The sequence below is a fragment of the Furipterus horrens genome, unplaced genomic scaffold (genome assembly GCF_987537825.1).
Source record: "Furipterus horrens unplaced genomic scaffold, mFurHor1.1.pri manual_scaffold_6, whole genome shotgun sequence".
NCBI classification, from domain to species: domain Eukaryota; kingdom Metazoa; phylum Chordata; class Mammalia; order Chiroptera; family Furipteridae; genus Furipterus; species Furipterus horrens.
The window spans coordinates 131,413,428-131,437,742 of record NW_028327176.1 but is presented as its reverse complement, the minus strand read 5'-3'; the positions used below and the strand labels follow the sequence as shown (position 1 = coordinate 131,437,742).

At 36.5% G+C, this 24,315-nt stretch overlaps 2 protein-coding genes across 2 annotated transcripts in view; one reads left to right on the top strand and one right to left on the bottom strand.

Moving 5' to 3' along the window:
• RARS2 (arginyl-tRNA synthetase 2, mitochondrial) overlaps positions 1-19,238 on the top strand; it is a 62,604-nt gene extending 43,366 nt beyond the window's left edge. The window contains exons 9-20 of the mRNA XM_090279652.1: positions 3,331-3,489; positions 4,534-4,640; positions 7,717-7,812; positions 10,838-10,898; positions 12,081-12,157; positions 12,652-12,776; positions 13,326-13,393; positions 13,478-13,587; positions 14,911-15,006; positions 16,577-16,651; positions 18,166-18,229; positions 18,893-19,238. Coding sequence (XP_090135778.1) covers positions 3,331-3,489; positions 4,534-4,640; positions 7,717-7,812; positions 10,838-10,898; positions 12,081-12,157; positions 12,652-12,776; positions 13,326-13,393; positions 13,478-13,587; positions 14,911-15,006; positions 16,577-16,651; positions 18,166-18,229; positions 18,893-18,979 — 1,125 coding nt within the window. The 3' untranslated portion in view covers positions 18,980-19,238. The remainder of the gene's footprint in view (positions 1-3,330; positions 3,490-4,533; positions 4,641-7,716; positions 7,813-10,837; positions 10,899-12,080; positions 12,158-12,651; positions 12,777-13,325; positions 13,394-13,477; positions 13,588-14,910; positions 15,007-16,576; positions 16,652-18,165; positions 18,230-18,892) is intronic.
• A 1,151-nt stretch (positions 19,239-20,389) lies between these two features.
• The window catches only part of SLC35A1 (solute carrier family 35 member A1), a 29,019-nt gene continuing 25,093 nt past the window's right edge, over positions 20,390-24,315 (bottom strand). The window contains exons 6-8 of the mRNA XM_090280539.1: positions 23,931-24,107; positions 23,368-23,502; positions 20,390-21,210 (exon numbers count right to left, since the gene is read on the bottom strand). Of these exons, the coding sequence (XP_090136665.1) occupies positions 21,083-21,210; positions 23,368-23,502; positions 23,931-24,107 (440 nt within the window). The 3' untranslated portion in view covers positions 20,390-21,082. The remainder of the gene's footprint in view (positions 21,211-23,367; positions 23,503-23,930; positions 24,108-24,315) is intronic.

The following is a 24,315-nucleotide window of genomic DNA, read 5'->3' as shown; positions in this document are numbered from 1 at the left end:
AGCACACATCTAGGTTGCAGGTTCAATCCCTGGTTCGGGCGTGTATCCCCTATCCAGGCACATACGGGAGGCAAGCAATGGATGGTTCTCTCTCACATTGATGTTTCTCTATCTCTCTTATCTCTCTTCCTCTCTCCCTTTCTCTCTGTTTCTAACAGCAATTAAAAAACACATGTCCTTGGGTGAGGATAAAAAAATTTTTTTTTAAAGGAGTGAGAGGACTTTATGTACTACTTTTATTTTTCATGCTTCTCTACATTTGAGCACGTTATCCCAAGAGCTGGCTCTAATTATCTTAATTACATTAGAAGTAAATGTCATATGCTTTTTGACAATTCCAACATCTAGAAATAATGAAAAGAAAAGGTTAATATTTATTTAAGGAGGTCTCAAACATTTAGTTTATTCCCTAATAGAAAAACAGCTGGCTTGTACATTCTAGTAGGTAAAAGAAAATTGTATTTCCATATTCATAAACACTTCGCTTAAGCCATATTCTCCAAACTTAAAATTTTCTTTTTATTCCCTTTGTGTCTAGATTTAGCCTCAAAAGGAAGCTATCTTCAAAAGGCATACTTTCTAAGTGTAAAAGGCTTATGGTAGTTGTGAATTGACAACTGTCTATAATTTCAGAATTATATAGTATTAAATTTGTGAAGGAAAAAGCATTTCTTTTCTAAAACAGTGATGAACGTTAATAATTAGAGTTTTATATTGTGCCTTTACAGGCAGATTGTTAAGTGCTAATAAAGGCTGTTTTATTGTTCTGTTTGATAGTGTCAGTTGATTTTCAGTAATGTTTGGTTTCTAACTACAAATTGCTGAAATGCCAAAATTCTTAAAGTGTTAGAAAGGATTTTTATGTTTTATTTTGTTTTAATTACTTCTATTTTAAACTTTAAGAAAGAGAAAAGTTTTTGGTTAAGTTTTTTCTATATTCTTAGTAGTTTGAATGCTTATTAGATTGTTAAACATTTGGTTATTTGAGTTTAGAGTCCTAGATTTAAAAAGACTAAAATTTTTACTCTTCTGAAATAAGAGTATTTTGTATATGTTTGCTGATAAATTGTGTGTGTGTGTGTGTGTGTGTGTGTGTGTGTGTGTGTGAGTGAGTGTGAGAGAGAGATTTTGAATCACAAACCATGAATAGTCTTCACTCCTATAGGCTGGACTAGAGGCATACCTCATTGTGTTGCACTTCGCTTTATTCCTCCTCACAGTTGTAGGTAAATTTTTTTTTTCTTTTTTTTTTTACCAATTGAAGATAAGACCCTCCAACTCTCTTTAATTTGCAGTGGTCTAGAACTGAACCTGCAATATCTTGAGGTATTCTTGTGTTAAGTAGTTGTCAATGGACAGGTCATTCAGAAGTCAGGAAGTCTGCAATTTTACTGTCTCTCTTAGTTTTCCTACACCCTTACCAAAATCACCTTTTTCTGCCTTTGACTTATTTTAGACTTAGTCATAGGACCACATGGAAATTAATTTTTATGATATGTGTGTCAGGTCTCCAAAGAATCAAACTAAAGGGATTAAGGTGACTCACTAGGAGGACTCATAGGACTCGGCGTATAATTGTACTCAGAGCTGTTATTTATTACAGCAAAAGGATGCAAAGCAAAGACAGCAAAGAGAAAAGGCACATGGGGAGAAGTCTGGAGGAAACCGGGCCCAAGCTTCCAAGAGTCCTTTCCTACTAGGGTCACACAGGATGCACTTAATTCCTCCCACAACAAATTGTGACAGTGCACATGAAATGTCTACCAGGGAAACTCATTAGGTGCCCTGTGCCCAGTGTTTCTACTGGAGGACCATGTAGGTACCTCTACGTAGCCTGTACTAAAATTCCAGACTCTCAGAAGGAAAACAGATGTTTAGCATAAACCATATTGTTTGCACAAACAGTTTAGGCACAGTTATCCACTCTTACCAGTTAGGTTGGTGGAAACATTCCCTAAGTCCAAGTTCCCAGATGCCAGTCAAGGGCTAACTCTGCAAACAGAACATTTTAAGGATACCAGTCTTGGGCCTGCTATATTAATTCATTTCTGAACAATATGCTTTAAAGAGGAAAAAATATTAAGGAAGTTTTGACATTTATTTAGGTATGTATTCATTCAATTTTGCCATTCCAGTAATTAACACAAGCCATCTATGAAAAGAGAGACATTTTTACCTTGAGACAGATGTCTCATGCCCTCTCCCTTTTGTTGGTAGTATCTTGTGGGTATAAGCCACTTTCTGGTTGCCCCAATGTATTCTCCAGCAATCAAAGCATTTGCTACCTAAATACTCCTGCCATGATATTTTGATGATATTACTGTAGAGTTTAGAGACCTCACTTGTTTTTTTTCCTTTGGTAGTTTACTTGCCAGTTTTTTATGACTTTCATGCTATTTTAATAGTTTTCTGGAAAAAATATGATAGTAAACTTCTGTTTTTCTCTGAGAGTTACAACTTGTAAATATAATAAAATTCTTTATAGTCCATATGCATAATTTGAAAACTACTTGAGCTATACTGCTGTTATTTGACCTTGCATTTTGGAAACTGAAAAATGATTAACAACTGTGTTGTGAACACAGAATTCTAGAACTGGAAGAGCCCTTAATAAGCTCTCCAACTTCTGTCATTGGGTGGGTGCAAAGCTAACCCAGCCAAGGCAGATAGTGCAGAAACGTTCCAGCAGTGAGTGCTCTACACAGTTCTCAGGAGCCCAAGCTGACATAATTAAGCTGACTATCCAAAAAGTTTTCCTAGATCACCCATTTTACTGGTCTTTTGTGGATTTAGAGAACAGTTTATAATACCTTCCCATAAAACAACTGCTAAGTCATTCTTCAGTCTTTCCTTTGCCAGATTGAACCATCTGCTTTCTTCAGCCTTTTCTCAGAGAAGTTGCAGCTATAATAATTTGACTTAAAAAAAAAAAAAAAAGAAGACGATGACGACATGCTAGTCTAGGCTAAGCCAGGCTTTCTTAATGTAAGGGAATTAAAAATGACACATTATTTTCACTAACCTCTATCAGAAAGTTAGCATTTTCCCATTGCTATATGATAAAAAAAATATTAAAAGTCTTTGGATAACTGTATTCCAGTGTAATTACTTCCTTTGTAAATATTTGTATTTTTATGCATTTAGAAGCATTTTGAGGAGGGATCTATAGGGCTCATGACAAAAAAAAAAAAAGAAAGGTACGCTCTGTGATGAGGGCAATTGGAAAACCTTTAAATGAGAATTTTCAGGATTGTTTTTTGTCTCCTTTTTCTTATTGAAGATAACTGTGACTAGTAATATACTTCATTTAATGTACTCTTGTGCTTTTAGGTTTATGTACAAGTTAATAAAGAAGCAGCAGATGATAAGAGTGTTGCAAAATCAGCACATGAGTTCTTCCAGCGATTGGAACTGGGTGACCTGCAAGCACTTGCACTATGGCAAAAATTTCGGGATTTGAGCGTAGAAGAGTACACTAGGATTTACAAGGTACCTCTCCGCTGTCCTTCTTTCCTGAATGTGGTGCTGCTCTTGACTGGTACCACTAGGTAGCAAAGTTTCTTCTTAAGCTCATGTGTTAAGAATAGATTTGACATTGAGTTGGAAATTAGGACTCAAATATTGTTCTTTGGACTGAAAGCTAGAGCTATGAAATAATCCTGGAGCCTGTGAACTGAACAGACTGAATATTTGGTGATATTCTGACACTTCATTTCAATCTGGCTGTTCTTTTCTCTCTCCTATCTTTCCTTCACTTTTTCTTTATCAGTTTTCCTTTTTCAGTTGCTGCCTTGGACCTATATATGATGGGCCTATAAATTTGTTCATTTAATAAAAACTTTAGGGCATGGGAAAAATACAACAGTAAATAAAAAAGATAAGTTTTCTCATCGACTTTCATTCTAGCAAGGAGACAGGTGAATTAAACAAAGATGGTGTAAATTAAACAAGAACATATACTCTATTGGATGGTGATGATGTTATAGAGAAAAATTAAGCAGGGGAGAAGAGATCAGGTGTGTGGTCTGTGGGTGTCATGAGGAGAGTCTCAATAAAGAAGCCCATAGGGCTAGGGTAGGTGAGCAAGATGAGGAGCATTAGGAGAGGAGGTGAAGGAGGTTGTAGGGTCGGGCGTGAATATAGGACATTTTCCAGGGCTCTCCAATGGAGCTTCTTGCCGTGATGGAAATGGTCTGTATCTGTGCTGCCCAGTATGGTGACCACTAGCCTTGCGTGGCCACAGGGCACTCAAAGTGTGGGTAATGGGACTGAGAAACAAAGTCTTAATTTAATTTTATTTGAATTTAAATAGCTACATGTGCCTAGAACTATCATATTGGACAGCATAATACTGTTGGAGGGACTTGACTGGTATGGGAGGAGCTTTTAGAAGGTTAGAGCAGAGGAGTGACTTGATCTAATTCTTGTTTTCCTCATCTGTGTGACAGATTGTAGAGCATCCTGTTTTGTCTTAGGGTAAGATAATAGTACATTTAAGTAACCTTTTTTTCTATTGTTTTTGAACCCTTTTAGCGTCTAGGAATACACTTTGATGAATACTCAGGAGAATCATTTTATCGTGAAAAATCTCAAGAAGTCTTAAAGTTACTGGACAGTAAAGGACTCCTACAGAAAACAATGTATGATCAGGTTACTATTCTTTAGTAAAGATACTTGTTCTTTTTTGAAATTGGTATTGATATATTCTCTCAGTGAGAACAGAATGTGCTGTGCTGCCTTCTGGCATTTTTTAATAGTGCTTTTTGTAGTTCAGAGTACTTTCCCACATGCTATCTTTTGCCGCTGTAACAAAATTCTGGTAAGGCTGGGAGAAAGGATCTTATCTGCTTTTTACACAGGAGCAAACTGAAGAAGAGAAAGTACATGTGACCTGCTTGTCACACAGGCCAATATGGTAGAACTGGAAAAAATGAAATAGAACTCACATCTTCTTATGAAAATAGGTATACTACAACAAACTTTTGAAGGAGTAGAATGAGGAAGTCAGGAAGTGGGAGCAGAAAATAATATGAAGTCAGGGTGGTATTAGTACATCATATAGCACACACAGGACTTCTGTTTCCTTGCTTAAGGTAGATTTCTAATTTAGCTTTGAGCTTCCTATCAACCAAACAGAAAAACAGTACCAGTCATAGGAGATCAGGCATGTAGAAGCAAACTAGTTGCTTAGAAGTGCTGCTTTTCATAGTACCAAAGAGCAATTTCTGTTGTCACTTTCATAAGACATGGAATCTGTATTTCATGACATCCTCAGCAATGTCCTTAAGGAAAATTTTTAGATTGCCATATATAGATTATAGTTTATGATCAGATAGGAAAGACAATAACAATAATCCATGGTTTTATCACCTTATAACATGTTAAAATTACACCAATATTTAATATTATAATAACTGGAATTAGAAAAATATGTTTCATGGTAGAACTGCAATAACATTCTTATTTTTTTCAATTAGGCTATTTTTTAAAAGATAACTAAATATTAATTAATCATACACACTCTTAACAGAGTCATGGACAGATTCCATCTTATCTTTATTGTTGGTTATACCACTTATCGCTTCTTAAGTAATAAAAATAGCTTCTGGTTTGCCAAAGATAATGTTATAGATAATTAACTTTTTTTTTAAGTATATTTTATTATGTTGTTACAGTAGTCCCAATTTTTTTTCCCCTTTGCTCCCCTCTGCTCAGTACCCCTCTTCACTCCAGCAATTCTACCCCCCTTAATTCATGTCCATGGATCATGCATATAAGTTCTTTGGCTTCACCTTTTCCTATATTATACTTAACTTCCCACTGTCTATTTAGTACCAACCAATTATGCTTCTTAATCCCTGCAACGTTTCCCCATTTTTCCTCCCTTCCCCTCCCAGCTGATAAGCCTCCAAATGATCCCCATACCTGTGATTCTGTTCCTGTTCTGGTTTGCTTAGTTGGATTTTTTTTTTTTTTTTTTTTTTTAGATTCAGTTGTTGATAGTTGTGAGTTTGTTGTCATTTTAGTGTTCATAGTTTTGATCTTCTTTTTCTTAAGTAAGTCCCTTTAACATTTCATATAATTATGGCTTGGTGATAATGAACTCTTTTAGCTTTACCTTGTCTGGGTAGCACTTCATTTTCCCTTCCATTCCAAATGATAGCTTTGCTGGATAGAGTAATCTTGGTAGTAGGTCCTTGCTTTTCATCACATTGAATACTGCTTGCCAGTCCCTCCTTGCCTGCAAAGTTTCTTTTGAGAAATCAGCTGATAGTCTTATAGGCACCCCTTTGTAGGTAACTCTCTGCTTTTCTCTTGCTTTTAAGATTCTCATTATCTTTCACCTTTGGCATTTTAATTATGATGTGTCTTGGTGTGCTCCTCCTTGGGTCTAGCTTCTTTGGGACTCTCTGTGCTTCCCGGACTTATATGTCTATTTCCTTTGCCAAATTTGGGAAGTTTTTCTTTATTATTTTTTCACATAAACTTTCAATTTCTTGCTCTTCCTCTTCTCCTTCTGGCACCCCCATGATTTGGATGTTGGCATATTTAAGGTTGTTCCAGAGGTTCCTCACCCTCTCCTCAGTTTTTTCAATTCTTGTTTCCTCATTCTGTACTGGTTGACTATTTTTTTCTTCCTATGTTCCCAATCATTGATTGGAACCCCGGTTTCCTTCCCTTCACCATTGGTTTTGTGTGGATTTTCCTTTGTTTCACTTAGCATAACCTTCACTTCTTCCTTTATGTGTTTGCCAGACTCAAGCATATATGTCAAGCCTGTGAACATCTTTATCACCAGTGTTTTGAATTCTGCATCTGTTAGGTTGGCTTTCTCCTCGTCTGTTAGGTTGGCTATCTCCTCCTCACTTAGTTCTCCCACTGGAACCTTGATACTTTCCCCCTTTTGGGCCATACTTCTCTGTCTCCTCATCTTGACAGGCTCCTGTGTTTGTTTGCCTCTGTGTCTTAGGTAAAGCTGACGCTCCTGTTACGTTGTAAGGGGCAGAGCCTTAGGTTTTCATCAGTGCAGGGCAACCCGTTTCACCACATTGTGGCGCTGTATGTGGGGGACAGGTCTGAGACAGAGCAATGCCTCTTACTCAGCATTTTCCCCTTTTCCAGGCACCTCTCCCACTTCCAAATAGGCCTGGCGCCTCTCTAGTTGTTGCCTTCGCCATCGTTCCCAGAGTGGGTGGGTTTGTTGTGAATGTTCTAGGACTGTGGGGGCCCTTTAAAGAAATGGACTCTGCTGAGAGACTGGCAGTTTCTGCCTCCGCCCCAACCCCCACTGTTCTGCACAGTCAGAAGCAATGAGGCTTGGTTTTCCCTGGCACTGCTACCGAGAGTTGTGCAGTCTGGTCAGGAGCTGGGAGTGCTCCCCAGGTGTCCCTCCTGACTTTTTAAGACGTGGGACTGCACTTTCCTCTGGCCTGCTGCTGCCACAAATGCTGTCGCCACCACACTGCGTCCTCTCCGCCCCTCCTACCTGTCTGGATGAGTATTTCTTCTTTATTTCTTTGTTTGTTGGACTTCCATGCAGTTCAATTTTTCTGGAACTTCTGTTTGTCTCTAGTTTTGAGGTAGTTGTATTTCTTCTTAGTTGTGGATGAAGACCCAGTGTGTCTGTCTAGGCCTCCATCTTGGCCGGAAGTCTCTAATTTACTTTTAAAGGTCTTACTTTTTATGTTACTTCAGTTATGTTTTTTGCATTTCTAGAAAAGGGACGGCTGTAGTGGATCTTTCTGGGAATGGCGACCCCTCCGCAATTTGTACTGTAATGCGAAGCGATGGAACTTCTCTCTATGCAACCAGGTTTGTATCATATGTGAAGGTCAGCATTAGAATATGTACATGACTTCATGCTCTTTGTTCTAGAATTAATGCTAAGACAATTACGTTATCCTCAATCTGTTACCAAATGCTAGTTTCTAAATCTCTTGTTCTGCTGGCGAATGGCTCTTGTACCTAGTCCAGGCTAGTTTTATATTACATCACAAACCACTTTTGTAATATAGTTAAAGTAATGATATGTTATTATTGTTTTTATCTACCATCATTTGTTCCAAACAACTTTAAATAACCACCCAACTCTCTTATTGTCCCTTAGAAAATTCATCTACTTTCTATTACTTTTTGACAGTATTTTTTTTTTTTTATTATTTGTATACAATTGGAGGTGAGAAATGAAAAGAACCTATATATCTAAGAGGTACATTTCTTTTTCTGGATACAAAAAATACAAGGTGTCCCAAAAAAATGTGTACGCACTTTAAATAATTATAAAATTGGTGTTTATTAAAATACATTTTATTTTAAAAATGTAATAGAATCTACAAACATTATTTAATTACTTTGTCAACACCTGTTTTCAAACTGACAACGCGAAGCAATGGAATCGCAAACATCACGAAACACTTTGTTTGGTATTTGTGTGCATTCTCGTTCAATGGCTGCCCGCAATTCAGCGACTGTTGCAGGTTTCATAATGTAGACTTTGTCTTTTACATATCCCCATAAAAAAAAGTCTAGTGGTGTGAGGTCTGGTGAACGCGCAGGGTAATCTACGAAACCCCTTCGTCCAGTCCACCTGTTTGGCACAGTCTCATCAAGGTGGGATCTAACATCGTGATGGTAGTGCGGGGGTGCCCCATCTTCCTGTTTCGTGATGTTTGAGATTCCATTGCTTCATGTTGTCAGCAGTGCCTGGACCAGAACGGACGTCAGTTTGGAAACAGGCGTTGACAAAACAATTAAATAATGTCTGTAGATTCTATTACATTTTGAAAATGAAATGTATTTTAATAAACACTTTATAATTATTTATAGTGTGTATACATTTTTGGGGAACACCATGTATATAGTAGAAAAGTTTTTTTTTGTCAGCTAATTATTGCTGGACAGATTACAAGAGAAACCCATGAGCGATGGTTATAAGAATGTCTCCACTCTATAACTGTCCTGATCTGGTCTCTTTATGTAGCTGTTATTAGGTCTAGATTCTTCTGTGTACAGTCATCCCTTGGTATCCATGGGGATTGTTCCAGGACCCCTCCCACCCCCCTGTCACAGATACCAAAATCCACAGATGTTCAAGTCCTTTATATAATATATTTGCATATAAACTATGCATATCCTCATATATTTTAAATCATCTCTAGAGTATTTTTAAAACCTAATACTATGTAAATAGTTGTTATACTGTATTGTTTAGGAATAATGACAAGGAAAAAAAGTCTGTTCATGTTAAGTACAAATGCAACCATCATAGAGTAGTCCCAACTACAGAGTACACATCAACAGCAACAGAACCTTTGGTTCCTGAATTTTCTGTTCACAGTTGATTGAATCTGTGATACCTATGAATACAGAGAGCCAACTGTAGTTACCATAATACCCATACTTTCTCTTTTTTCTTTGGGAAAATAATTATCTTTTTCCACTTGTTGAAATGTTTGATTTTTTACCTTGTTCTATCTTTAGTTTTTTCTGCCCCTTCATTGGGTTCCTAATAGAATATATCTATGTGTGTAGATGTGAATTATAGGAGTTGTTATAACAGGTAAAGAAAAGTGTAGAATACTGACAAGAGCACAGGGTGAGGCTAGACACCCAAACTTTTGTTCTGAGACCATGACCATCACTTAATCTCTCTGGGTCATGGTTCCATACTTTGTGAAATAAGACCCCTGAACTAAATGACCTAACATATTTTCTGGCTTTTAAATTCAAGTTCTAAAACTCAACCTACAACTTTTTCTTATATTCTTCTCTCTTACTCTTTCATTGGATCAGGTTTCTTTGTTTTGTCTTTCACTCAAACCAAAAAGTATAATGGGGTGTATATATGCAACTTCATTTTTGGAATAATGTTCTGTACCAGTGTCTCATAACCTTTTTTTTCATTATAACCCCTCATGAATTTTAATACAACAGATATACTATATATCTATATATATTATATGCAAATACATGCTTTATACATTTTGTTCCTCAAGAGCCTGTTTTTTGCCTCTATTGAGAATGCATATTTTGTATTACACAGGATTATGAGGTGGTTACTAATGATATTTTTATAATCCCAACATTTTGAAAGACCTAAGAACTTTTTAAGTCCTCCCAGTGTCATACATTGCCAAAAGTAGCTTTAATTTTAAACTTCAGTATTTTCATAATGTTGACTTGAAATTTTATACTTTATGGTTTATTTTTCATTATTATTTTTTCAGATGTGTTTTAAGAGTTTATATATATGAGCTAAACTAACAAAATATGCCTGGGAACAAGATCTCAAAGGCCCCTTATTTTACATTATTTTGTATTACATGCAAACTGGGTCTTCTGTACTTAATCAGAGATAAAAGAGATGGAATTTTTGTCAAAGTACTTAATGATATTTTAAAATGCTTTAGAAGAAGAGAAGCTAGAAGATATGTGTTTAGCTGTTGCATCACCTATGTTTTAAATATGTTCTTAAAGAGAATGTATTGCAAATAAGTGACAATTAGGTGAATCTTTCCAGTAGGCTTTTTATTTTTATTATTAACAAATCGTAAAACACATACAGACACTTTGCCTAGAGTTATTTTAATTATTACTACTTGTCCCAGAGCTCTTATTCATTGATGTTTTTATCTTTTCACAGTACTTTTATTATTAATATTATTGCTTTCCCAAAGCTATTTTTGTAAGATATTGGGATTATACAAAAATGAGTAGTATACCCCAGGCTGTGGAATAACAGAAGTTCTTAATTAGAAAAGTCTCATTACTGTTGAATAGGCAAAACAAAGTAGTACCCAGATCTGCTTAGTAACTCTTAATTTATGGCCACTTTCAGAGATCTTGCAGCTGCTATAGATCGAATGGACAAGTATAATTTTGATACAATGATTTATGTGGTAAGTAATTACAATAAAGAACAAAAAGTTATGATCCCTACCTCATGAAAACTGCAAAGATAGAAATTGGATGCCATGTTGAAAAACTATGGAAAAATAACTTTGTCAAACTATAGAAAGAATTCAATACTGTGTTTAAGGTGATAACCACTATGTTAAAAAAACATAAAAATAATAGAGTTCACATTGCTTCATAGTAAAAACAAAATTATTCATATCAGGAAAATAGTTATGTGAAATGAGTATGTACAGGTCACTATAATGCACTTTAAAAAAAATAACTTTCTATTTTAAATATTTTAAGACTCACAAGAAGTTTCCAAATAGGGCAGGGTTTTCATATACCCTTCACCATAATACTTTGTCCATACCAGGAAGTTGTCATTGGAAGAGACCTTAGTTACATTTTGCCAGTTTTTACATCCACTAGTGTATGGTCCTAAATGTGTGTGTATGTGTGCATGCATGCATGTTTTGTGACACTTTATCACATGTGTGCATTCACATAACCATTGCCACATTCAGGGTAAAGAACTATTCATCACAAAACAAACCCCCTCATGGCAACCTCTTAACCACACCTCCCCACCACTCCTAACCCTTGGCAACCACTGCTCTGTTGTCCTTCACTACAGTTTTGTCCTTGTGCAAATATTATATAAATGGACTCAAAGTACGTGACCTTTTGAGATTGGCTTTTTTCACTCAGCATCATGAATGCCCTTGAGATTGACCCAGTATGTTCCGTGCGTCAATAGTTTGTTCCTTTTGTTCCTGAGTTGTATTTTAGCCTCTTCTTCCCTTTCCTTCTCTTCCATGTAACTTCCCTTCCCCCTAAGAAAAAAAGTTGCCAGTAAATATCTTTTTAGAGCTTAGCTTTATTCTTCTTTGAGATAAAGGTTATAACAGCTAAGAGAGGAAATTTAAGTAGGATACTCAGAATACTAAAGTTCGAATGTCCTCCTTCAGGAGGGTGCAGCAGCTCTTCCCTCCTCTTCTAGTGCACTCAGCTCAGACATTCTTCTAGTTGGCATCATCTCTGTGTGTTTATTTAAAACATAGCAAGTGACAATGACTGTAGTCCGTCAGAACACAGATATTTTAATCTGATTCATGCCCAACCTATTTCTGTAGATTAATTTATCACTGTTCTTTTATTTTAAATACTTATGTTCCCCAAAGACAGATAAAGGGCAAAAAAGGCATTTTCAGCAAGTGTTCCAAATGCTGCAGATCATGGGATATGACTGGGCAAAAAGGTAATGTCTGTGGTTCTTAATTACCTGCCTCAGGATCAGTTAGGTCAGCCAAGTCCAAAAATATACCATGTTACTAAAGATCTCTATGAAGACTTCTTTGTTTCAAGATGTTTCATGAGTAAAAGTCCATTTGCTTTTTTGTGGTAATTTATGCCCTGGCTTTATTAATTCATAGTTTATAAACATTTAATAAATGTTTTGATTAGATGTCTGCTCTCAGTGGCTTGATTTTGAAAATTCTTGACCCCTATCTCCTTTTTTTCATAAGGGTAACTAGGAATTTAATCACATGCTAGTGATTATGTCTAAAATGATGCTGTGTTTAACATCTTTTGTGGCATATGACAAATCACATCATGTTTCAATCTATTAAGTTTTTTAAAAAACCACTGTGAGAGCTTAAGTTCAGACTACTCTCTAAAATGCTATTATTCTATACTTTGATCACTAGCTCTTCTTCAGTGTTCAGTAACTAAATGCCCACTCCATTTCAGGTGCCAGCACGTGCCCTTTGGAGTAGTACAGGGAATGAAGACTCGAAGAGGAGATGTTACTTTTTTGGAAGATGTCTTAAATGAGATTCGATTAAGGATGCTACAGAATATGGCTTCCGTTAAGAGTGAATTCACTTTTTTGTTTTTATAGTCATCATTTATGTGACACTTTTATATTTTGCTGGGCTTTTTGTGGTGTGATTTATTATGACCTTTCTCAAAAATAGCTTGCACTAATTAGAGGTGCCATACTTGAACAATACTATTCAAGTATTGTTCAGTTCAGGTATCTGAACTGATATTACCCTGGGCCTCTTTTCATGGACAGCTTCACCTTATTATTCCATTGTTCAGAGTAGTTCTGTGAAGTTCCTATGTTATATAATTAGAAACAAGTCACAAGTCCTATGGCTTTGTTTAACCTTCACCTTCGGAAAAATAAGTACCAGCTATGTCTAATGTCTTACAAGGGATATTTATAAGAAAAATAAATTTGTGTATTCTCCCTTTGTATGAAGGCAGAGGAATTGTCATTTTGAAAGGCAAATTAGCCCACAGGGAACCTGTCTGTTCTTGAGGTTGCCAGCATCCGTTTTTGGCAGATTTTGTCTCCACTTCAATCCCTGACGGTATAGTTCATGCAGGTTAAAGATACCTACCTTTGTCTGTCTCAGCTACCAAAGAACTCGAGAACCCCCAGGAGACCGCAGAGAAGGTTGGGCTGGCAGCACTCATTATTCAGGTGTGTTAATACTACTTCCTATGAGACCCTCCTATTTGGTAACAGAACAAATCCCAGCACTGAAGGTTTATTCTGTCATTTTAGGACTTCAGAGGTTTACTCTTATCTGACTATCAGTTCAGCTGGGATCGTGTTTTCCAGAGTCGTGGGGACACAGGTGTCTTTCTACAGTACACGCATGCCCGCCTCCACAGGTGAGAAGAGGCCGCAGGGAAACTTGGACCGTTCTGCCCTTCCCAGGCTAGGGCTTGGCTGCTGTGATCCTAAGACCAAAGGCCCTGTTTTCTGGGCTTCTCTGATATCTCGTATTCAGAACTAGAAATACAGCGGACTGACTACTTGTTATTTGGGGGTTTTGTGAAGTTTTTAAAATATTTACTTATTAAGAACCTATGTAGGAAATGCTTTTATGCATATTTATTTACTACTCATAGCAATTCTGCCAAAGAATATACTACATTTTCAGATAAAGAAATAGATTTAGGAAAAATTGAGGCATCGGGTTGAACAATGTTAGCTTCAAAGACCAAGACTGCAGTCATCCTGCACTTAGTGACAGGGATATGTTCTGAGAAATGTGTTCTTATGTGATTTTGTGGTTGTGTAAACATCAGAGAGTGCACTTACACAAACCTAGATGGTATAGCGTACTGTACACACCTAGGCTATATGGTATAGCCTAATGCTCTGTAGGGAAGCAAAAATAATTTTCCCTGTACCCTTCCTTCTCAGTTCCTGACTGAGATATTCCTATAATAAAAGACAGATTAGCAGGAGAAAAACAGAAGTTTAATAACACATATTCTTCTGTATACATGGAAGAGACCCAGAAAAACTGAGTTACTTGCCAAAATGCCTGAAGTCACCACCTTAAAGTGCCATCTACAGCTGAAGATAAAAGATGTTGGGAGTGGGAAGAGTCAGTTATGGGAGGTTGCCAGGAAAAGCACAGTAAAGAAGGGTGAGGTGGTCATGCAGATTTAAGTCCTGGTCTTCTTCATTGATAAGAGTTTCTAGAAATAAGGTCATCCCCATCTTCCTGGTACAGCAGGGAGACACCTTTATAAATGGAAATTTATCTTACAAATGTCTTTTACAAAGGGTAACTTGTACTTGATTTTCAAAGCTTCTCTCATATCTGCTGTCTCTTAAAATTAACCAGCCTTAATGATACTTTTGCCAAATAGACATATTTTGGGGTGACAGATTATTTCCTATGGCTCCTAGGCCACAAACCTGTATAGCATGTTACTGTACTCAATACTGTAAGCAGTTGTAACACAGTGGTAAGCATTTGTATATTGCTTTGTAGTACAACGTTAAGACGGATATGACATCACTAGGCGATAGGAATTTTTCAGCTCCATTATAATCTATGGGAGCATCATCCTATACGCGATCCATGGCTGACCAGCATTATGTGGTATTAAGGAGAACGGGACTATATTATGAGATGCATCACTCGCAGTTCTGTGTCCTTGGATGACTTGTTTAATTGTTTGTTGTTTTTATAACAGTTTGGAAGAGACTTTTGGATGTGGTTATCTAAATGACTTCAACACTGCTTGTTTACAAGAGCCACAGTGTGTTTCAATTCTCCAGCATCTTCTCAGGTACAGTTTTCGGGTATTATTGAGTCAGCTTCTGCTCAGTGAATTAGTACTGGGTTCCTGTGCCCAGTACTGCGAAAGGCCAAAACTCAAAGCAGCATGTGGAGTTTATTGATTGAGAAGGAACCAACCAAGAAGGTGGGAGACCTAAGAGTGCCTTAAACCCATCTTACCACTGGACTAGGTTAAGGAATTTTAAGCTGGAGAAGGTAGGTAGGAAGGGGAGTGAGTTAGGGTAAATTCTTGTCATCTTTGGCCTCTTGATAAGGTCTCAAGTAGTAGATTCTAAGATGCTATCAGAGGGCCACATGTATCAGGGGTAGTTTACGTTTTCATTGTTTTCTGAAAAGTAAACTTGTTATTGTCCTGTAGCCATTCCTTTCTCTAAAGAAGCAGAAACACTGAATTTAGATATTAGCTGTTGAATAAAGTTTTCCTGAAACTATCGTTTGACCAGTATGGCACAGTTATTAATCCAGGAACTGTCAGTCTTGCTAAGCCCCACAGTTTAAACATGAAGCAACCTATGGCTACAAAGGGAATGAGTAGGTTAATATAGCTTTGTTAGGGGACAAAGGATTTAACTTGCAGAGCTGAGCAGAGGGCCTGGCTTGTGGGGTACAGTTACAGAATGACTGCTGGTGGTTTGCTAACCACTGGAACAAACAGGCCAGTAGCTAGCGCCTGCTCCTGCACAGCATTTTTCCTAAAGGAAGACCAAAAGTGATTGTGTGCCCTCTGAGCACACACAGAGGGCATGCTCGTGGTCAGTTGTTAGGTCTTAAAAACATTACCACCACTGAATTAGCCCAGGTGCCTGCCATCCTCCAGGTCAGGGTAAGAGAATGTGAACAATAGTAAAAGCATGCCTGTTTAGTTTTTTAAAAGATCATCTTCTCACCTTGTGATAAGTGAAGGAAAATCCCTGCCTTTGTGCAGCTTCCCTTAGACCATAAGTCTTTCATTTGCCTGTTGGTTTCAATTCACAGTTTCAAATATGCATCTGGCTGATGCCCTCACTCTGGGCAGACCACCTCTCCTTTGAGCTCTCGCACACATTATTGGGGAAGCCAGACTTGTGATGAGAGATCAGTCTCTGGAAGGGATGTGGCTGGTTAACAAGGCAGTTTTCTGATTGCCACACAATGATCAGTCATTCTTTCCTGGGATCAGAAGGATTAATCTACTCACATTTGGCTAATTTTGTGAGGGAAAATAAGCCAGCTGTTTTCTTGCCATGAGGGTAGACCCTGTTTGCTAGTTTCTAGATTATGTTCCTGAATATCACTAAGCCGCTTTTTACATTCAGTTCAACAGCCGTGATTTGAGTTCTTGCTCTGGGTTAAGCCCCAGAGATAAAAAGGTGATTTAGAAAGTACCTGCCATAAAAAACACTTATAAGAAAGAAAAATGTGCCTTCACTGTCAACTGTACGCAAGGTCTTTTCTCATATGCTTTCTAACCTTAGTGATGTCAAGTCAACCTTACATGCTAGATCTTTGTCTTAACAGCTTAGTTTAGTGTAATGTGTGCAGTCTTCTCCTGACAAATGCTCCTGTCATCTTTTTCTTAGGTTCGACGAAGTGCTTTATAGATCATCCCAGGACCTCCAGCCCAGGCACGTTGTCAGCTACCTTCTAACTCTAAGGTACTTTTATAATCTTGCTATTTTCAGGTGTTAAAAGACATCTAAGACCTGATCTGACAAAGGACCTTTCTTTCATCTGAAGTTTTCTTATAAACAAACCCTTAGGCCTAAAAATTATGTGCTTTAAGTTACAGGAATTCTTAAATTAGCAATTAATGTTCATTCATATATTCACTACAGTGAATATAAGGTACAGTCACTACAGTCAAGTGAACGGGAAACAGAAGCCTTATAGGTGGCTAGAGAATATTGTGTATGTATTAGGATAGAGTGGATCTAAGAGAAAATGTTAGGGCACTCAGCCCAGGCTAGAGTAATGAGGGAGGGCTTTTCAGAGGAAAGGGGTAGGTATTAACCAGGAGAAGCAAGGTGGCAGAGGAGGAAAAAGCCCAAAGTTGAGCAAGAACATGATACGTTAAAGGAACTATAAGCGTAGCCCTACTAGGGATTTGCCTCTTTGCCATGTACTAAGGCATTTCCTCTTATTTTCAGGGGAGTAGAGTCCACAAAAGAGATTTTAAGCAAAAGCACAGAAAAACCAGTCAGCTAGAGAATAGAGAATGAATGGGAAGTGAGTCAGTGACACTTTGATAGAAATTTCATGGTGGTTATCTCGAAACTTTGAATAGAAGTTGATTCTACTGTAGCAACAACTATTTAAGAACTATTTGTTTTTACTCAAGATTTACTGCAATCAGAGACTTATTAGGATTGTTCTCTTGATTATGCTTTTACCTTACCCAGATGTATTTTTTTCCTTTAAATGCCTCTTAGACATATACAGATGAAGAAGCCAGAAAGTCTTATTAAATGTCACTTAATCATAGGAACAAATGTCATAAGCATAATTTCTTTGGCACATTGTCGTACTTACTGCCATACCTAAATAGAAAAGATGCTTTAAAGATGAATGGTGGGAATTTTTTTTTTTTTAAGTCAATGGAAAAAATAAAAATAAATATGAGTGGCTGTGTAGCTCAGTTGGTTAGACTGCCATCCTGATCCCTGGTCAGGGCACACACAAGAATAAACTAAATAAGTAGAACAACAAATCTCTCTCTCTCCTTCTCTCCCTCCCCGCTCCCCAAAATTAATAAATAAAATATGTTTTAAAATGAGTAGCCAGTATATGTGCAGAGAAAAGATAACTAATCAGCCCCACCTCCTCATCGTACAGAGGGGGAAAAGCCAGGCCATCTTAAAGGAAGCCTAAATGAGGGAAAAACTGATTATTAGCGAGGTCTTGTATACTTGTAAAACTAAAATGAAATCATAATCTTTAGAAGTTGCCACCTGGTATTAGTAGAACCAGTACCAAAATCTAGAACTTGGGTTTAGTGTGAATTCTGGTCTCAACTTACTGACTTTTGGTACATTTTAATGGCTCTATCTAGGCTTTTATTTATTTATTTATTTTTTGTAATCTTACATTGAGAGAGTAAGATTAGCTATCAGGTTTACATGTTACAACAGGAAATTACTTCTAGTCCTAATTGCAATTTCCCTCATTTCAGTCATCTTGCAGCTGCGGCACACAAAACACTACACATAAAAGGGAGTCCTCCTGAAGTCGCTGGGGTATGTTACATTGAGTGTGTTGTCTGTAATAACATCCTCAGGTTAATATTACTGAGTCAGTCTTGCAAAGGTTTCTAAAATAGCATCCTATTGTTCAACTACTGTAACGTACTTATAGTCCAAAGTAATAATTAGAATTGGGTTGTGACAATGTTTATATACTTTCCTACAAACTAAACTGTGAAGCACATTTTCCTGTATCAAGTATGACAGTGATGAGTTTCCCTTTATCTGAGCTGTACTCTATGATGATACTGTCACTCTTACTCCCCAGCTCTTGGCTACCAGTATTACGATAAGGGATTCTAAAGCCAGCCCCAGGGTACTCTGAGTTATTATTTCTACTTTATTCTTTTTAAGGTTTTATTTATTTCTAGAGAGAGGGGAAGGGAGGGAGAAAGAGAGAAAGAGAAACATCAATGTGTGGTTGCCTCCCGCATGCCCCTAACTGGGGACCTGGCCCGAAACCCAGGCATGTGCCCTGATTGGCAATTGAACCGGCGACCCTTAGGTTCACAGGCCGGTGCTCAGTCCACTGAGCCACACCAGTCAGTTATTTCTACTTTGAATTAGAAGTTAGATTTACTCTTAAAAACATTCTTATATAGTCACTTTTGTTATCCTATTACTGAATGGAACATTTAATTATTCTTTATTTTGTAGGCCAGACTTCATCTTTTCAGAGCTGTCCGTTCTGTTCTAGCCAACGGAATGAAACTTCTTGGAATAACACCTGTACATCGGATGTAATTGCTAATTAAAATGGCTTTTTAAATACTAAATTAATTCTAGTTATCTATTCTTTTATGCCTTGCTGATAAGCTATTCTGTATCAGAATCTATATATTATTAAGTCAGTAACTGATTTATCAGCTTGTTAAATCCTGATTGTTAAAAAGAAGTCTGAGTTGCCTCATGATCAATGAGTACTAAACAGACTTTTAAAATACAGTTAAATCTTTTAAATTCATTGGGGTCTAATGGGAATAAAGGATTAGTTTAAACTCTACTTTGAGGTTTCTTGGTGTCATTCTTCCAGAAGTTACTCTTGTAACTCATACAATCTAATGTTGAAAAATATTTCAAATTTCTTGTAAGTATGGCTAGTTCTGAAAAATTAAGCCTTTTTGCCAATCCAGCTGACAACTCCTAGAGAACAGATCTTGTGCTTGTCTGATATATATAGGTGACTTACCATATGAGCTGAGGAACTGAATACATTTGAATATCAAGAAATTACTTGTACAGTATTGTATTAGGATTTTTGTAAAAATTAGTTAAACGAGAATTTGAAATGGAATTTCCCAAACCAATTCCTTCATGTATCTGTGTGCATGTTGGTAAAGTATATTTTGTGACTTGTTTAGGTTAACATAAATAGGGTGTGACCTGTTTCATGAGTATGGCTGTCCTCATCTGCCAGCACTTCCATTCAGGTCTGCTCTATTTTCATTGTTGCTACTAAGTCTTCTATCGAAGAAAATTTGCATGAACCAAGCTTCTCCAGCTGAATGAACACAGTTTTGTTAGCAAGTATGGTATACCTTCTTAGGACTAAAAGACACATCCATGTAGTTTCAATTTTAAGTGTTAGCTTCCAGATGCTAATTTTCTACTTAAAGTATCATTAAGATTTACTTAGCAAAGACCAGTCATGGAATAAAAATGTACAGTTGGGACACAATTTTCATGTCCAATATCCCTTTCCATTCCTTTGAGGAAGAGTTCTCTTTCCCAGGTCTGTAGTAGTACCTCCTCCGTATCTGAATGTTGAGTGAAATGACACAGGAACAGTGTTGGTGAGAACCAAATCTTTCCAAAAGTAGATCCCTGAGAAGCCTGCTCATTAATTCCTACAGCCCTACAGCACTGACTGCAGTCCTTATAAACCTTTCTTTCTTTCTTTTTTTCTTTTTTTTCTTGCCAGGCTAGTCGGAGTTGGTTTATAGCTATTATTTGCAACCAAAGAACCCTAACTAATATAATTCCAACATAGAGAAATTTTAAATATAATGTTTGGGGTTAAAAGTTTGTTTTTGTATTCCTTAATGGTCGTATCTATAATACAAAAAGTGATCACACAGATTTCATAAAAATTTATTGCTGAATTTCCCCATTAACGTTATAGAAATTTTTTTAAAAATACAGAAATTTCACAAATTGAGAGCCCCACAGCTAAACATACTTTATTAAAAAAGTACAAAAATGACATTAGAAATATTTTTTGAAGAAAAGTATATCATCTAACTAAAGAAATACAGCCCCAGACAATGAATGGCACAAATACAGCACTAACAGAGTACTCAGTCACTGCCCAAAAACCGCTGTCTGAGTTATGAATATTCACTTTGAGAAGGTGCACATTCATGTTGTTTCTGACTAGCCTGTCTTGTTTTTGCCTCTCCTGTAAGAAAGGAACTAGGTCTTTACTGCTGTTAGGACAAAATACTGTACATAAATTGGAGAGTTAGGAGGGGCCATCCTTCTCCTCTGGTACCTGAACAAGAAACAGTACAGAAATGGCTTTGGCACTTTTTAACCTTTAACATTGTCCCAAACCTTGTTATTTGACTATTACAGCTTCACGTGATTTTTTAACACACCATCTCCATACTTTTTATATACATTATATATATAATTAAAAAATTCCTTCATTCTAAAACAAAATGGGTTGACCTCAAACAGGTCACATTAAATCTTCTGTAGCAATTCACTCAGATAGCTTTCTTCTTAATTCTTATACCACATAGTTAATTTGTTATACTTGTTTGTTTAAGCTACCTTAAGGGTTGATTTAAGGCTCTAGTTTAATGGAAATAGTTTAATCGTAGTGGCTGTCTTTCGTGGCTGACATCACACACCACTGGCTCTCTCTTTTGAAGCTGTTTCTCCTTGTTGGATGGATGTAGTGTCTTGTCTGGGTAATCCATAGAAATATATAGAAACACATACGAGAAGAGTACCCAGAGCAAAGGTAAGAGCTGAAAAGAAAACAAAATAAGTTTTATCTGTATTTATGCTTGTAAAACTAATATAACAATGATTAATTTAAAATCTTGAAAACTTTCAATTATGGGTTTACACCATTCCTTTATTTGCGTATATGACAAAAGTCAATTTTAAAATGAACTGTAAATATACAAAATAAGTAAATCTAAGTGTTCTATTTCTATGATGATTAGGTTTAGAAAGATTAGGGAGTGACAATCACTGATTATACACTTTTCAAGAACACAAGTATGCCTGCCCTGCACCACCGACAAAGAATATACTAACTTCACTATATGCTGACCAAAAGAAAGAGCAGTGGAGTGTGGCTTCACCATGACACTAGAAACCTGTGGAAATTTAGAGCCAAAGGTAGCTGACCAAAATTCAAACGGTGGTGATTTACTAAGTAAAATTCCATTTTCTGCTAGCCCTGTCTTTTTTATCATCTGAATCTTGAAAATCAGAATACCACTGAATTACAACTTGTCCAAACTTGACCGTAGTCTCTTTATAAATAAATGTTTGTCAAAACTGTATATTCCCTTCAAAACTGAACCATAATCTATATGGAGTACAACAGCACAGTCTTAACAGCTTTACCTGTTGGGGGGCCAGGGGATATAAGGGGGCTAAATGGTAATGGAAAAAAATAAAGGTTAAATTTAAAAAATAAAAAATGTTCCAGCCGCTCTCAACCTTTAGAGATCATCTGTTACAAATAAACTCATAAGAGCCTACTTATATACACAAAAATGGCATGTAAAGAAATGCCATCAAGATATGATTTTTAGTTCAACCTTAACCAAAAAAGTCTAACTTTACCTTCAGAAAAGAGGAAGGGGGTAAATTAAATCTAAATAAGAAACTGGAAGATTGCTAAGACAATCTAATTTCCTTGACCATCATTAAGACAGAACATTGACCAAAAGCATCTTACACTGTTTCCAAATATTCCTTGGGGCAAAGCCATAAGGATTTGTTGAGCATAAGGATGGATCAGAACTTCAATTATAAGTTCACCCAAATCAGGTTAAGAAAAGTATCTAAAAGACGGTCTGTAAATACCTGATACATAAATGCTAAGTGGTTGGCCTTATACAGAATACTTACTATGTGCCAGGCACTATTCTAAGCACCTTACCTGAAACAACCCTAGGAAACACGTGATACTACCATTCCCATTTTACAGATGAGGCACTGACACAGGTTGGTAACTTCCCCAAGGTTTCACAGCTAATAAATGGCACAGACAAAATTTGAATCATACTATAAAATAGTTTTCTAAGATTTCTACAAAGTTGGTATTCCTCTATTTGCATTTATAACAAGTCAACTTTAAAATAAAATATAAACATCAGCCAGATCTGTTTCTTTTTAATTAGTGTTGATATTTGACATTTTCTTCATGCATTAGTAAATAAAATTATTATTACAGCATAAAAGTGCCCTGAAATGTTAAGTCAACGCCATTGCTTTAATAAGAAGCCAACTTAATGCTGGATGTGGGCTAGGGAAAATTGTATTAGAAGGACCAGCATAGTGGTGGTGCCAAAATTCCTACAGTAATGAGTTCTGTAAAAATTACATATTAAATGAAATAGATGTCTTTATAAAGAGAAAAGAAATGTTATATTTGAATTGTAATCTCAAAGTCAGTTTGCACCCAAGTCCAAAATAGTTAGGAAGGTCAAAACTAGGGGAAATGAAAGAATTTTTCTATTTTTTCCTCAAAATAAAAGCTTTGTTTATTCTAATTCCACTGTTGAAAGTAATCATTTCCTAAAGTCCCTGTATTTATTTCCTTTTATACCTCATCACAGGATATTCATCCTGAGGCACTTAAGCTGTCTCATATCTAATACTTGGGGAATAGGGAGGCTTTGACCACAAAAAAGCTCTGTCTAGGAGCTGAGCAGCCCCTTCACTTTCACACAGAACCACCCCTCGGCTTAAGCCCCAGGGCTATTCTCAAAAAAATTGCTGACCCACATTCCACACAACTATGAACTGCTGCACTTACAGAATAAATTATAACAAAACTAGGAATTTCTGTGAACACTGTGACCAGTGCCTCATTTTAAAGACAAAATCAAGGAAGTGAGAAGCTGTTCCATGTTAAAAATGTAAAAATACAAACTAAGACATACTTATCTGTAATCCAAACAGCATCACGGAAGCAATGGTAGAAAGGATAATGGCTGCTGCTGCAGAAAAGCCTTTCATGATGTTGTCTGTATACTTGACCACAACGGAAGTGTAGAGGCCTCCAACACTTGCAAGAACTTGTATACAGAAAGAAAGAAAAACACTCAAGTAAATGAAACAATCTATGATAGTGAGGCAGTTTTCATCCCCAGAGATGCCAGATACCTGGGAAAGTACAATTTTTCTTAGAAGCAGCCATCTGAATTTATACTAAAATTCATTAGTAATTCCTATAAAACAATGTTTTTCAGATGCCCAAAGGACTGTGTGGTCTATTACTAAATTGTACACATTTACTGCTAACATTACTTTTGATTGTGTAAGCAAAATTGCTTTGGGACAGCTATGCCAAGAAAGTAAGTCAATAAAACCAAAATTACATTTTCAGACTGGTGTTCACAATATGATGGAACAATTTCAAAATGCTATAAAGGCTTAAAATGGACATCTAACTTTTTTTTTAAAAAAAGAGTCTACCCAGAACCTTTAATTCCTGGATACTTACAGATGACAAACCAGACATAATATGTGTAACCATAGAAAAATCCTTTTTCTTTAATTTCAGCTCCGTCTGACAAGTAGACGCCAACTAATGTCACAACAATCCCTGATAGATACATTTGAATGTTTCTCACCCAAAGGGAAGTGTCTGAACTCTTTAAAACTTTTTCAAAGTACACTCCTGAAAGAAAATTAAGACATGCAAATATGAAATAAATATATTAGAAACTAACCTAAAATGTCTTTCACTTAAAACAGTAACCTGGAGCTATGATAATATAAAGTATATGATTTGGGAAACAAATGCTTTACATTAAATACACATTATGTTGGTGTGACATGGCATACTGAACATTACCAATTTGTATTAAGAACAGATTCTGCCATTA